We start from the raw sequence: 14,449 nt of genomic DNA, 5'->3' as shown, positions 1-14,449 counted from the left end.
GCTAACTCTCTCAGTGGTTATTTTTTCATCCACAAAACTCTAACACAAAACATTGCTTAAAGAGAATCAAATATGTATCACTTGAACTAACATTTGTTGATAGATAATCTATATTTGTATGGAAAGTTATTGTCTAAAATGCTGCCTATGGTGGAGTACCACTCAAAACAAAAGTTTCCGGAAATTATACAACATCGTCCACTTGTTAATCATGTTATGCGTTCAAGGATGTGGTGGTTGTTTTATTGTAAAACAAACCTTTCTTTGAATATATTTATTTTAATGGGTTCCGAAAAGCAAGAGTAAATTAATTAATCAGAGAGACATAAAACATAAAGAATTCCCCCAATAATAAATCCACATCCTTGTCAAAGAATAATAATATTATTAGTTGGAGGGACATGGGTGTGTTATAAATCAATATACATTATATAAGAAACACTAATACACATTGTGCTATTTATTTATGCATATGAACAACTAAGCCATATTCCCCTCTGTTGGGTCAAATTAGCCATTCCCATGTGACACTCTGCCTATTTGCCTTTCAACAAACATTATCTATCCTAAAACTTGGTGTTCCATTGTGTATCAATCTTATCAAAAAAATGTCAACTAGTTAAAAAAAAAGTCATAAAAATAGAAAACATTTTTTTGATTACTTATTATAATGTGATTGACTTGGGACATGAAGACATAATTTTTTTGGATATGTGATCCTTGTTTTTTTTCCTTTGTACCCCAACAATTAACAACTGCCATGTGGCACGCTGACATTTGTAACACATAGCATTAATATATGGTTTTTTCAGTTATATGGTGTTTCTTTCTTTTCCATCTTTAAATACTAAAATTGAAATGCCAGTTAACATTTGGTCATCCCTTCTGGGTAGAATGATTAAAATCCATGAGCCAAGTTGCAATGTTTTTTTTCTCCTCCTTTCTATAAAGGAAAATAGGTGGCATGATATTAGGATGAAAATTATGTAACATGAAAACATAAAGAGAAAAAAATGACAAATATATCTAGTGTTTTGTGGTGTTTTACTAAGCAATTGTTGCATGAATATTTTTTTAGGGGTCCTAATAATTAATGATCTATATGAGATTGTGTAGTTACTCCTCTCATACCTGATTCTTCTTGGTTTTCTATTTCTTCTAATAAAAGTTATTTCAATAACAAGATTAGCGTAAGAGTTAACTTGTATCCATGTATTTATTATTTTAAAATAGATATATCAATGATTTAATATTTTAAGAATGAAATATAAAAAACATGGGACTTATTTGACAAAAATATTAAGAGGTGTAAGATTAGAGTTGCTTAGGGTTGGAGTAAAGATATATAAGGTGGAATAATAAGGTCCACAATTCTCTCACGTTCTATAATTGAAGATGCTCTTGGAACAAATTCCTTTCTTTCATTTTGTTTCCCCATTATTGTGTTAAACTTCATAAGTATATGAAGTATTAAGATGTTTATCTGCTCGAGATTGTGATATGATTATATGAATATATTAAAGGGAAAAGGGAAAGGAGAGAATTATATTGATAGAATATGATAATTATATTCAATATCCAATAAATCCGGTTAAATTGTATCAAATCAATTTGTATATGAAAAGTTTCACATTTTATAAAATAACAGTTAGAACTTTGAACACCATAGATGTTTATAATATGATTACTTATTGAATTATTTGTTATATGTTGTAAATAATAATATTTATATTGATAAATATATTATATTTATTACAATAAATAATTAGTGAATCACTAATAAACTACTTTATCTGAATATTAGTATATGATATTAATAATATATGGAAAAAATATATTCATGTATTCATAATTCATGTCTAGTAATTTAAGTAATGAAGCTAGACAATTTAAATATTTTTAATGACTAAGGTTAACTCAAACATTCCCTATCAGTTGTACTTAATAGGACCCATTATATCTATTATAAAATCAAATCTTAAAAATGCTTAAGACTGCATTCGGATTTTATATTTATCATGATGTTGATACACATTTTCAATTGAAGAGTATAACCTAAAAGAATGATTAGTGATGTGATGCCTCTTTTGGGGTTTATGATAAATACAATTAGTGGTAGTAATTTTCTAATTTACATCAAACACCTCCGGAATTAGAGTAATTACTTCGGACAACATCCTTAATAAGCGGATATGATATAATTAAGCTTTTTCGGTTAATGTGATACATTTACTTTAGGCTATAATTCTATATAGTCTTAGATCTTAGGTGTGAGTGTAATCTCTCATCTTACCACTACACCAATAAATAAATAAAAACCTTAAAATTGAGATCACCAAAAGTTCATATTAATGGTAGGAGTTTCATGCATGCAGCCTTTGATATGATCATACCTATTATTAATATATAAAATTTTATATTTATATATTATTAATAATTATATACCAAATCATCTTCTTCAATTCAACAATTTAATCATTTAAACAAATAAAATCTAATATAAAACATTTTTCAGTTTAATGTTCAGATCAGGTTTCACACTATTCCATAAAATTTCTATTTGTCATGTTAATAATAATGTTTGACACACTGGTATTAACAGATAGTAATAATTAAGTTGACAAAGATTGAAATCTTATGAGGATTTGTTGTTGGTTAGTTGCTTATTAATGTGAGAAAAGCTCAACCATAAAAGTTTTGGAGTATATATATATCAACTTGAGAATAAAAGTTGGATGTGCTAGATAGAAATTACACTAGGCATGATATGTAGTGGAAAACACAATTCCTGATTTTCTTGCCTAAACTTTACCTTACCCTCTCTTCTGCCTGCTAACACAAACAATAGATCAGCAAGATCTACATCTATAGTTGTTAAGGGATTGTCCTATAAGTTGTATCAATGTATGTATGACTAGTCTATGGTTGGTTGAAAAATATATTTAAGTTAAAATATTAAAAATTAATTATTTTCCTGACAAACCATAACACATGCGGTGATATAACTTGTAGGATAACAGATGTGTATCGGTTGTCAAATATATAAAAAATAATAAAATTCTACTAGTTAGATTTTGGAGTTCTGTTCACTTTTTTTAAGAACTCGATCGAGTTTGGCATAATTAATCCTTGATGGATCACTTTAGTCAGAAGGGTCATGAAGATTCTACTCTACTTCTTCACATGAAACATGAATAAGATTATTATACTAATAGTAAGAATAAAAAAAGATGAGGTTACCCTTATATGTGGATATTATAAGGTGTAAACTTTAACCTTGATGGGTCACTTTAGCCAGATACATGGTTTTTTCCACGTTCCTATTCTACCTATTTAAAACAGAAAACAAATTTGATTCATTTAATAGTCCCCTAATGTTGTTTTTGGTTGTTTTAACAATAGAGAGTAGTGGGTGTTAAACTAAGAAAAGATATGCAAAAAATAAAATACAAATAAATGAATGTGATCTATTTAATTATGAGTTTTGTTTTCCCCAACTCAACAACCCAAAAATATAAATACAATTTTGGGAAGTAATATATCGAAATAAGTAAAAGGTAATGTATTTAATTTCCTAATACTAACATATCTTTTTACAACTTCTTATACTCAACTATTAGGTCAGGGATAACAATATTATTTTTTGAAGACTACAAAGATCTTATATATGTAATGATTTCATATCTCAAACCAACTACATATTGACATATAAATAAATAAATAAAATTAAAAATAAAAAATAATATTCTAATTAGTTTGAGACAAAGAATGACACTATTCAGAATAAGTGATCTATCTTCGCCTAAAAAATGATGCCTTGGTGGCATTCCATTAAAATCATACTAGTCTTCTCAATGAGACTTTAATTTAATTGCATGCCACTAGAAGGTAGTTAGGAAGTATGAAGACACGTGTCCTAAAGGAAATAGGGCCACCAAAACCAATAATCTTGATATTGATCTTATTGCTCACACTAAGAATAGAATCACTTTTAGAACCTAACTTTTTATTTTTGAACCCTATTATTTTCTAAATATCTCATAATGCCTTTATATTCTCAATCTTCCTCAAACTCCACAAATCCCTAATAATTTCATTCTTTCCCGAACCCCACAAACCCCTCACATCCTAAAGTGCTTCATTTTTTGTTTGTTCTTTATTCATATTTAGTTTTCCTAATTTCATGCATGAATTCCCAACAAACCGATATCAAAAGTTACAATATTATAAATGCATTGTCATAGACCCCATTTAGAATTAAAATTCGTTGGACCCCATAATTATGTAAAAAAATATTGCAATAATCATTTGTCAGAAAAGTTTAAACATTCTCCCATGTAATTGTCATAATGTATAATTTAACGAGGTATAAAAATATACATTCAAACAAACTCAGATTAGTATGCATATGTTTTCACTTCCAACAACATTGGATAATTATACGTGAAAAGTGATTGATGAAAATAAATGTATACATTTACTGTCTCATAAATTGTGTCATTGGTATAACATTAGTTGTGGTCGGTCAGAAATCAATCATATGTTAGTGATATATGTAGTGATACAATATATTTTGGACAACAGATGTTGTCCTGAAAATCAACTATCCCATTCGAAATAAAAAGGTTTATTGTTATGGGTAGTTAGATGTTGTTAGTGTGGGAGGTTTAAAGTTTGTGGTTTGTGATTTGATGAAGATAAAATATTAGTGAGAATAGAGTATAAGATTCAGAAGATATGAAGAGATAGTAAAAATAGAAAGAGAGCATTATGGGATTTTTCAAATTATATGGTTCGAAATTAAAATTTTGGGTGGAAAGTAGTGCATATTTGAAATGAGAAATAGTCTTGAATTCTACTATGTGGGCCAAAGTTAATGGACCTTGAAAATTGGTCCAACTATATTGGATTGAATATGTCACCTATAAAAAAACACATGCTCATGTAATGCAACCTTTTCTAGTGCATTGATGATCCTAGTGAGATGGAAGGAAAATGAGAAGAAAATGATTGTCATATAAGATATTAAGATATGAATTTTTGAGCTAATATGTATTTAAAAAATATACTTTTTTTCTTATATTTTTCTAACACTTTTTCCACGTTCTTTCGTATCAAAGAGCAAAAATTTTTTATCATACTTCCTATTTTTTATTTCATTTTATTTCCTAACACGAACAATGCAAGAAAACATATTAAACAAATATAGCATAATATATCATGTAAATTAGTTAATTTAAATGCAGACAAAAATAGATAAAATTAAATCTCACGTCAATGAAAATAAAATATGTCATCAAAGATAAAAAATATAATATAAAATCTTTAAATTAACTTATAAAAAACGTGATTTATTGCATTATATCTCACCTAGCAAGCAACCTTTGAAATTCATCATCACCTTAAATTAATATAAATAAAAAATAAATATTGATTGAAAAAAAAATGTTTGTTAGTCCAATTTCTAAAGAGACTAGTTCTCTTGAAGTGATATTTGGCTTGGTAATGAAAAAATGGGCACTAACAATGCTTTTAACTCCCTTAAATAGTTCGTCTTGTCCCGATTAAGATTGGTCAAATCCAATTTGACTTTAAGATAATAGGAGTATTTGATAAAAAACAGACGTATGAAAGATTAGGATATAAGATTTAAGTTGTGTTTGGTTGGATTTTAATAAAAATGTCTAAATTAACAATTTGAAAATGCAAAATCATTGGTTTTAGCGTTACGGGTGAAATTTTGGGAATCGAAAACACGAGAAGTGAAAATACAATGGCAATTTTGTAATTACATTAGGTTCTTTCTTAACCTAGCTATAAAAGCTACTTACACTTGCTATCTTTCGCCGCCAGCTTCTCAGCTCAAATACTCTCCGCTGTTGTAAATGCGTTTTTCTTCTTACTCTACTAGGTATGTTTTTTCTATCGTGTCACTTTACACTGAATTGCATTCCACTCTATCCAAATAAGTCAATTTTTTTTCCCGTTGTTGAGACTAAACAAAAACAGAGAAAACAAATATGTATCAGATCGCAAAGATAACAATTCTATGTTAGATTTTATGAAGTTGAAGGGGTTTGATATATTAATTCGTCAAGATGAATCTCATATGTAATATTGATTTTTTCATTTACTTTTATGGAGGAAGTAATTTTTAGTGTAGGTAAATGAGTTTTAAAGTTGACTAATTGTGATTATTATGTTTGAGTCTTACAAAATAGATTGTATGTTATAGTTCAACATTCACACTTTATTATCATTTAAAACCATACCATGTTAACATTCCTTTTTATAATTTGACTTACCTTAAAAAGTAAGCTTAGTAATTAGTCTTTCAACCTAATCTCGAGAAACTATTCAATTACTACCATACCCATGTTGTGAATTATACTATATGGTAATTATTATCTCAATCTTGTGTTATGAGTTTTAATTGCTATATAAACAAGTATGAATAATTCATGACTGATATAGATGAAAATACAATATACACTGATAAAAATACATTACAGAATCAAATCAAACAAGTTTTTGAAATTTAATGTATCCAACTTTATCTAACATGGATCAGATTGAGAAACTAATTAAAATTAAATATGAGACTTAGTAGAATTTAAGTAATTGATGTTTGTATAATTTTTCTTTGTTTGATTTGGATAAAATATTAAGAAGGACATATATGGAAATAAACTAAGATTCTATATATAATTATTTATTATCATATGTAGTATAGAACACACAAGAGAAGAAGATACACAACAAGAAATAAACAGAAAGCGAGAGAGAAGGAAGAGAGTTAGTTATTGAGATTGGATTGGATTGAATTGGATTGGATTGAAGATAAGAAAACCCTAATTTTGAGCATTGAGTTATGTAACAGTATTAGTATTAATATTTGTATATATGAACTCAATGAAAAACCCTAAAATCTCAGGTATATCATTTATTGACGACTTAGATGCTTGTCGGTGGTGGAATATCGTGGGATCTGAACTGGTTCCTGAAATTGATATTATCAGTGTTGGTTGTGATAATTGGATTGCACACATTGGTGAGAAAAACAGCATTGAAGTACTTTGAGGCTCACGCCACTTTCGAAGGGGACAATTCTGTCAATTCAACATCAATGCCAGGTGTTCTCGCCACCGTGGAGGATGCTTCTTGTGCCGTATGTGGGAAGAAAGGTTCTAAGAAATGTTCGCGCTGCAAAGCTGTGCGATATTGGTAACTGTCAACTAAACCCTTTTCTTTCTCTCTCCATTCTTGTATTTTGTTTAATATTGTGTTTTTGATTTATAATGTGATGGTATTAGTGGTTTTGTTTGTTTTTTTAACTAGGAAAAGGGGAACTGGATTCAGTTTGCATTTGTGTGTATGTGTGTGTGTTAATTTTTCAGCTCACAAGAATGTCAACATTTGGATTGGAGATCCGGGCATCAGACGAGTTGCAAGGTTTCGGATCAAAACGAGGCGGATAAGTGTGAGGCTTTGGCAGTCGGGGATAAAAAGCCTCCAATTGTACTGATACCTAGTAAAGGAAGTGGAACTTCCAGGCCAATTAAGCAGCTTAAAGATGTAAGTTTCTTTTATAGGATTATTGCAAATTTACATTTACTCTTTGCTTACACCAGGTAGTAGTTAAAGGCAAAAAAACATCCTTGAGGTACAAGGAGTTTCAAGCCTTGAAGCAACAGATGCTAGAAAGCATAGCAGCATTAGAAAAATAAAAAATACATTTGGAATATTTTGCACAATTTGTCATATTAATTAATTACTTATCCATAGTAACTACAAAAGATTAAGATTTTCAATTTGCAAAACCTTAAGCTACTGCTGTCAGGTTTCCTGTTAGAATTAGTACAATTTCACTGCACCTAGCCTACTCGTAGAGCTGGTTACTATGCCTTGTAACCAACTCTATCACGGGAACATGGAACCTAGGAAACACCTCCCAGTTAATAGGCTAGTAAATTATAACATGTTTTTATCACTATGATGATTATAAGTACAGGAGGTTGGATGTATTTATATATTCTATTTGTTGAACGCCTATATATACGTTTGCATTTTCAGGTTCTTTTTCCTTATGATGAATTTATGAAATTTTTTAACTGGGACAAGCCAGGACCTCCTCCTTGTGGACTCCTGAACTGTGGAAACAGGTTTGCCAATTTTTGAACTGTGCTTTAGCTTTATTATTATGCTATTGTTGATAAATTGCAATTAGAGGATTATGTGAGAAATTTACATTTGCTGCCAATCTCTGTAGTTGCTTTGCGAATGTGGTTCTTCAGTGCCTCTCATTCACAAGGCCACTTGTTGCATACTTGTTGGAAAAAGGCCACCGCAGAGAATGTAATGTCGTAACTCAAAGCTTTTGGTTTTTGCTGGATGTCAATTATGCTTCATGCTTATGTTTGTTAGTCGTGGCCTTTCTTTCAGGTAGTTGCAATGATTGGTGCTTTCTATGTGAATTTGAAATCCATGTTGAAAGAACAAGGCTAAGTTACCACTCGTTTTCTCCCATGAACATTCTCTCTCGTTTGTCGAATATTGGCGGTACTCTTGGCCATGGAAGACAAGAGGATGCTCATGAGTTCATGAGGTTTATATTCTCTAACAACATTGCCGTTTCACCTTTCATAATGAATTCTACATTGATTGCTTTAGAAGGTAGTCTATCTGATAATTATTTGGTTATATATAAGATATTTTTGTCAATACTTTTTTCCTATAGGTTTTCCATTGATACTATGCAATCTGTTTGCCTGGATGAATTTGGTGGTGAGAAATCTGTCCCTTCTACCCTTCAGGAGACAACCCTTATTCAACACATATTCGGTGGCTGTCTTCAATCTGAGGTTAGATTACTAATCGTACTGAAATTAACGTTTTCTCGTTAGAATGGAAGCCTATCTGTTATATATGAAAGGATGTGTCTCGTTGAATTAGTCCCGTGGAAGTTTGACCTCATCATTTGGACCTATGTTTTGACATTTGGCAACATTTAAATCTGTTACATGATTTTTTTGGAATTCCTCAATCTTTGCTACCTACAGTGTTCTTATTTTGTTCCAAATGCTTTCTTTGAAACTTGTATATTCCCAATGACATTCCCTTTTAAATTGTTATACTCCTAATATTTCCAAATTTTAATCATGCACTAAAATAAGCTTTTGATTTTTTGAAAGAAAAACAAACTTATTGTTTATTATTTAAATTACCTTTACTTAAGTTTTTATAGTAGTGTATTTTGTTTAAAAAAAATTCCTAAACCCCTTGCATAGCAAGGGATGACATGCTAGTATAAAATAAAAACTGTTTGAATGAATGTTTCTGGTTTCTAAAAACCACAGGACAAGATACCTATCTAAAAACAAGAAAACAGGATCATTTCAAAGAGTTATTATTATTATTTTTGATTTGGAACAATTAAAGATGACAAAACACCCTAAAGAATAGGAATTTTGTAATTATCACAAACTCACTATAAAACAAGAAAAAATGAACTATCCAAAACTGTTATTGAATTTTGTTTTGCATTTGAAAAACAATAAAGCAAAAACAGAACCAATCAGGGCGCATAGTCTCTGACTCTCTGTAGTTTTGAATTTCTTGTCCTCTTCAGATGGGTACAAACGTTGTTTATATAGTCCTTCCATGAGTTAAAAAGATAAACTATGAGCTAATTTAATGGAAGAAAACTTTTGGGTATAGTGGGGACTGGGGAGTGCATTTATGACACGTTTTATGAAGGAGTTTAAAGGTACTCAGTTCAGTTTATGATGATCGAATATAATGATACTCTGCTTTTTGGCTGAATTGTAATTATGAATAAGATTAAAGCTGACATGTGATTTGCCTTGAGCATTCCAAGCTAGTTACAGTTCAGTCATGCTTATTGGATATAAATCTTCATAGTTTCCACCTTCTGTGATGTTTTGGTGCTGACATGGATATAAATCTCGATTCTTTGATTTTTATCGGCATTTTCCACCTTTTGGGTTGTTTTGTGCTGACATGAATTGTGGTTTGTTTGTCGCAATCTTTTTAATATTTTCTCCTGTGAAACTAAATAGGTGATATGCACTAAATGTGACCAGACGTCAAGCCAGTATGAAAGCATGATGGACTTGACTGTTGAAATCCATGGAGATGCTGCCTCCTTGGAGGAATGCCTAGACCAGTTTACTGCCAAGGAGTGGCTTCATGGGGAAAATATGTATAAATGTGACGGGTAAGGTTGTCCTTCCTATTGAAAGATACTAGTACCTTAATGATGTTTATTATCGCTGTTAAATAATTTATAAGGTGGTGGAATGTCTAAAGTACCTTGTCAAATCATGATGATTAGGTCGATACATTGTTGTAGCTCTTTAGTTTTTGATGGTGCTATACTGCTATTGTGTTTGCCATAAACCAAGTCTTTTGGAAGGTCATTTAAATCTAAGTCCTCTTTAACTGTTTCTTCCAGAGTTTTTCTTAATCTCCTTCTACCCCCAACTATCATGCTCCACTTGGGCTTATATTGGTAACTACCTTCAGTGTGATTCGTGCAGTACTGCAGTGGGGCTAATTTGACTTTCTCTCTAATGCATGCATTTCTAATCTTATCTTGTTTCGTGTTGTCTCTTTACCACACAACATTGGATATCATAAAGCATCATGTCTTATAGTTGTGCTAAGAAGCTCCTTTTGATTACAAATAGCATTTGAAACATTTCTCCATTTTATCCTCCCAGCTTGAATTCTATGTTTACCTCTTCTATTCTGCAACTGTTATGAAATCGAAGGAACCTAAACTGTGCATGATGCTTAACTTACTCCATATGATACATGTTACTTCTATTAAATTGGGAACTATGTCCTTCGAAGTTTTTCTCTGTAGCTATAGTTTACCATTCATCCCCTCTCTCAACTCTTCCGCCTGTACTATAGTATTTCCAAAAAAAGCATGCTTTGTGATATTAGCTCACGGGTATGTAAATACATCCAGAACCTTGGTATAACCTATAGTTATACAAAAATGCTTATTGAACGAGGAGCTTTGTATGGTGGCTATGAAATAGAATTCAAACATTTGCTTTTGATTATGTACTTTGCTGTTAGACAGACCTTGTCTTAAACAAGTTTTGCTGCTGTTTGCAGGTGCAAGGACTATGTCAAGGCATGGAAACGTTTGACTGTGAAACGTGCTCCAAATATTCTTACAATTGCCTTAAAGAGATTTCAGGTATGAGTAATTTAATCCAGACTGTCTTGCTAAGTTGTTTAGATATCAGTTGTATTATTTCTACTGTTTTCTGATCCAAAAGTGTGCTTCATGTGATGTGAATTGTTGTCTGGACGTCAATTTAGCATGATTCTACACTATACCTTGAGTGCATTAATCCCCCCCAACTAGTATCTAAAAAGGCTTGTATGCTTTAAACTTTAATGTCAAAATTTCTCATGATTTTCGGGGCTGTTGTATACATGCAGAGTGGGAGGTTTGGAAAACTCAACAAGAGAGTAGCCTTCCCCGAGACTTTAAATCTTAGCCCTTACATGAGTGATGCTGGAGATGGATCTGATATCTATAAGCTATATGCTGTTGTAGTCCATATTGATATGCTAAATGCCTCATTTTTTGGTCATTACATTTGCTACATAAAGGATTTCCAAGGAAACTGGTACATGGTTGATGACTGGAAGGTATATTTCTTTGTCTCTCAATGCAACTTGTCATATATTTTTTTCTCTCACCGAGTGCTCTATACAACATGATTGTATTCTCATTTGGGTTGCATTTCATTTCTCAGGTTACAAGTGTGAAATTGGAGGAGGTACTTTCCGAGGGAGCATATATGCTGTTGTATAGCAGGTATTCTTTTGATCATGTTTTGAAGAGGCTAATGTTCTCTCTCTATCTCTCTTCACTGCTTGGGCCTGAATGATGATGCCTTTTAAACTTAGGCTAATCTGGTTTTGTCAGATGTGATTTGGAATTTTCATAGAATATCTGTTTAGGCTGAAAACGAGGGTGTGCATTGTAGCGATGATAAGGTTGCTTAACTTGTGACTTGAATGTCATGTGTTCAAATCCTAGAAACAATCTCTTCGCTTGCGAAGGTAAGGTTGCTTACATCTACCCTCCCAGACCTCACTAGGTGAGAGCCTCCTGCATTGGGTCGACCATTTTTCCATCTGTTTAGGCTGAAATAGAGGGTGAGCCTCATCGCAACGGTAAGGTTGTTGCTTAGTGACCATGAGGTCACATGTTCAAATCCTACAGTCTTTTCGTTTATGGGGGTAAATGTTGCATACATGTACCCTCCCCAAACCAAATCGCACTAGGTGAGAGTCTCGTGCATTGGCCGCCCTATCTGTTTAGGCTAAAATAATGTTGAACACTATCTTTTTGTTTGACAGTTTAGGTATTCCTTATGCTGATATATATTTTTGAGTTGGTCCTGGACTTGAATTTTTTGATGGAGAAAAAAATTGCGGTGTTAGAAAGTCTCATTTTAGTTAATGCAAACCTAATTTTCTATTAACATGGTCTGAGTGCAGATAGGAGTGTCTTTGCTTGTTACCTTTTCTATGACTAACATGGCCTTGATTATATGGTCTCAACTGTCAACTGTTAGGACCCTGGCTCAACCTTTTTGTATGCATCTCCAAGAGAACTTTAAATTCTAGTCTTGTTTGCTTGTTAGACTTCATCTTTCATTGCAGCCTGTCTTCGCCTTTTTCTTTGGTAAAGTTGGGGAACCTTATGCCTTGGCAATGTGTATTCTGTCATAACTAGTTTGCTTGCTTAGATAATTTAAGTTGGGTGTTTAGTTTTCTATTCTGATATGTGCATTTGTGTCAATTATTTTCTGATTGAGGTAGCAATTATTGTTTGATTTGATCTTTTGGACAGGTGTACTCCCCGACTGTCAAGCCTTCACATTCAAACTATTCAACCTTCAAGGATAGCGGAAATGCAAACAGTAAAAGTGGAAGTGAAGCTTGATCCTACCAAACAAGAATGTGTCTCAAACGTGGAGTCTGTGACTTGCAGTAGAGAGGGTGGTGTTTTGCAATCTGATGTTAGTCCAGAGTTGAAGGTTTCTGGCCATGAATACCAGCCATCATCCACTGTAATCGACTTTGATGCCAAATGCGAGGATTCTGATGATGTTGACATGATTGACGATAAGTTGACTAATGCTGCAAATGAGATTTCCTGCAGTGCTGTTGAATCATCTTCCATACCTATTTCTCAAGCTGTCAAAGATTTTATGGATGTAGATATGAGCATGTCTCCTAAAGAAACTTCAGGCGGTATGGAAGAGCAGCATGATATTGCTATCTCTGCTCCTTCTCCGGGTTTTCCAAATGACAATTCTTGCTTTGATAAGCATTCTTCTGTTTCAGCAGATTGTCCAAAAAAGGGTGATGCAGAACATGTGGATGTGTCTAAATGCAAGTTGTTAACCTCTAAAGATAGCACATATTATGGCAATGGGTATGTCAGTGCAAACAAATCTGCTGTTTGAAGATGATGCTGGTACATTATTTTCAGGTGTTTTTCTTTTAGTAGGGAAATGGAATTAAGAAAGTGGAAATATGAGGGACTGGACAATGATGTAGATGCAACTGTTTTCTTTATTTCTTCATATCATTTTATTATCCCATCATCAAAGAGATGTCATGAGTTGGGAAATTTTTTGTCTGGGGTTTCTTTAATTTCAGGAACCTTGGATTATTAGTGCTTTGGAAAAATGTTTTCAAACTATGAAAATTAATTTGCAGCATTAATTGCCTGTTTTGTTATTCTTATTATTGTGTGAATTATATGGGTTTATTGTATTTTGTGTTATCTTAAATCTTAAGTGAAGATTTTTTGTTCAGTATATTTTTAAAACTGTAATTATTTTATAAAAAACAATAAGATCTTGAGTTTCTCAAAACCCAGTGTAGGAACAAGAAGTCAATTTTGAAATTTTAGTTACAAGTGATTTTAAAGCTCATGGATGCAATGACTAACTTTAAAAATTTCAAGACCTATTTACAAATAATTCTGTAGTTCAGGGACCTAGTTACCAATTTTTCAATTTTAAGAACATATTTAAAAATCTTCAAATAATATATCGTCAAAGAGAATAGTTAAAAGTTATTTAAAAAAACTTAGCTGTTGTAATTTATTCGTTTGTTTAAACAAAAATAACTAGTTGCCTTGTGAACCGGGCTTTGAGCATTGACTCTATGATTCATAATAGAGAAATATTCCTTAAGAAAAGGACCAGAAATATAGGGTTTTCTTCTTTGACAATTGACATACATTGGTGTTCCAGTTTTAGACTCATTGGTCCTTTCTCTTTCTTTTATATAGCATGAGAGATATGATTAAACATATTGCATGTATCCACTGTTTTCATTTTCCATTTTTCAACCCCAATCCAAAGCCAAATCTATGTTA

At 31.9% G+C, this 14,449-nt stretch overlaps 1 protein-coding gene across 1 annotated transcript; it reads left to right on the top strand.

Annotated features, from left to right (window-relative positions):
- LOC109358236 (ubiquitin carboxyl-terminal hydrolase 18-like) lies at nucleotides 6,728–13,829 on the top strand. The gene is made up of 11 exons (XM_019602347.1): nucleotides 6,728–7,224; nucleotides 7,398–7,575; nucleotides 8,074–8,162; nucleotides 8,270–8,355; nucleotides 8,443–8,605; nucleotides 8,738–8,861; nucleotides 10,080–10,237; nucleotides 11,149–11,233; nucleotides 11,482–11,694; nucleotides 11,802–11,863; nucleotides 12,908–13,829. The coding sequence occupies exons 1-11, from the start codon at nucleotides 6,959–6,961 to the stop codon at nucleotides 13,524–13,526; spliced, it is 2,043 nt and encodes a 680-aa protein (XP_019457892.1). The 5' UTR covers nucleotides 6,728–6,958; the 3' UTR covers nucleotides 13,527–13,829.

This window comes from Lupinus angustifolius, chromosome LG10 (genome assembly GCF_001865875.1).
Source record: "Lupinus angustifolius cultivar Tanjil chromosome LG10, LupAngTanjil_v1.0, whole genome shotgun sequence".
NCBI lineage: Eukaryota > Viridiplantae > Streptophyta > Magnoliopsida > Fabales > Fabaceae > Lupinus > Lupinus angustifolius.
This window is presented reverse-complemented; position numbering and strand designations above follow the sequence as displayed.

Excerpts from the sequence above, each read along its gene's own strand:
- LOC109358236 (XM_019602347.1), top strand. The coding sequence starts at position 6,959 with ATGCTTGTCGGTGGTGGAATATCGTGGGATCTGAACTGGTTCCTGAAA. Across the intron at positions 8,163-8,269 it reads CTCCTGAACTGTGGAAACAG|TTGCTTTGCGAATGTGGTTC; the intron begins GTTTGCCAATTT and ends CAATCTCTGTAG. Across the intron at positions 11,695-11,801 it reads ACATGGTTGATGACTGGAAG|GTTACAAGTGTGAAATTGGA; the intron begins GTATATTTCTTT and ends TTCATTTCTCAG.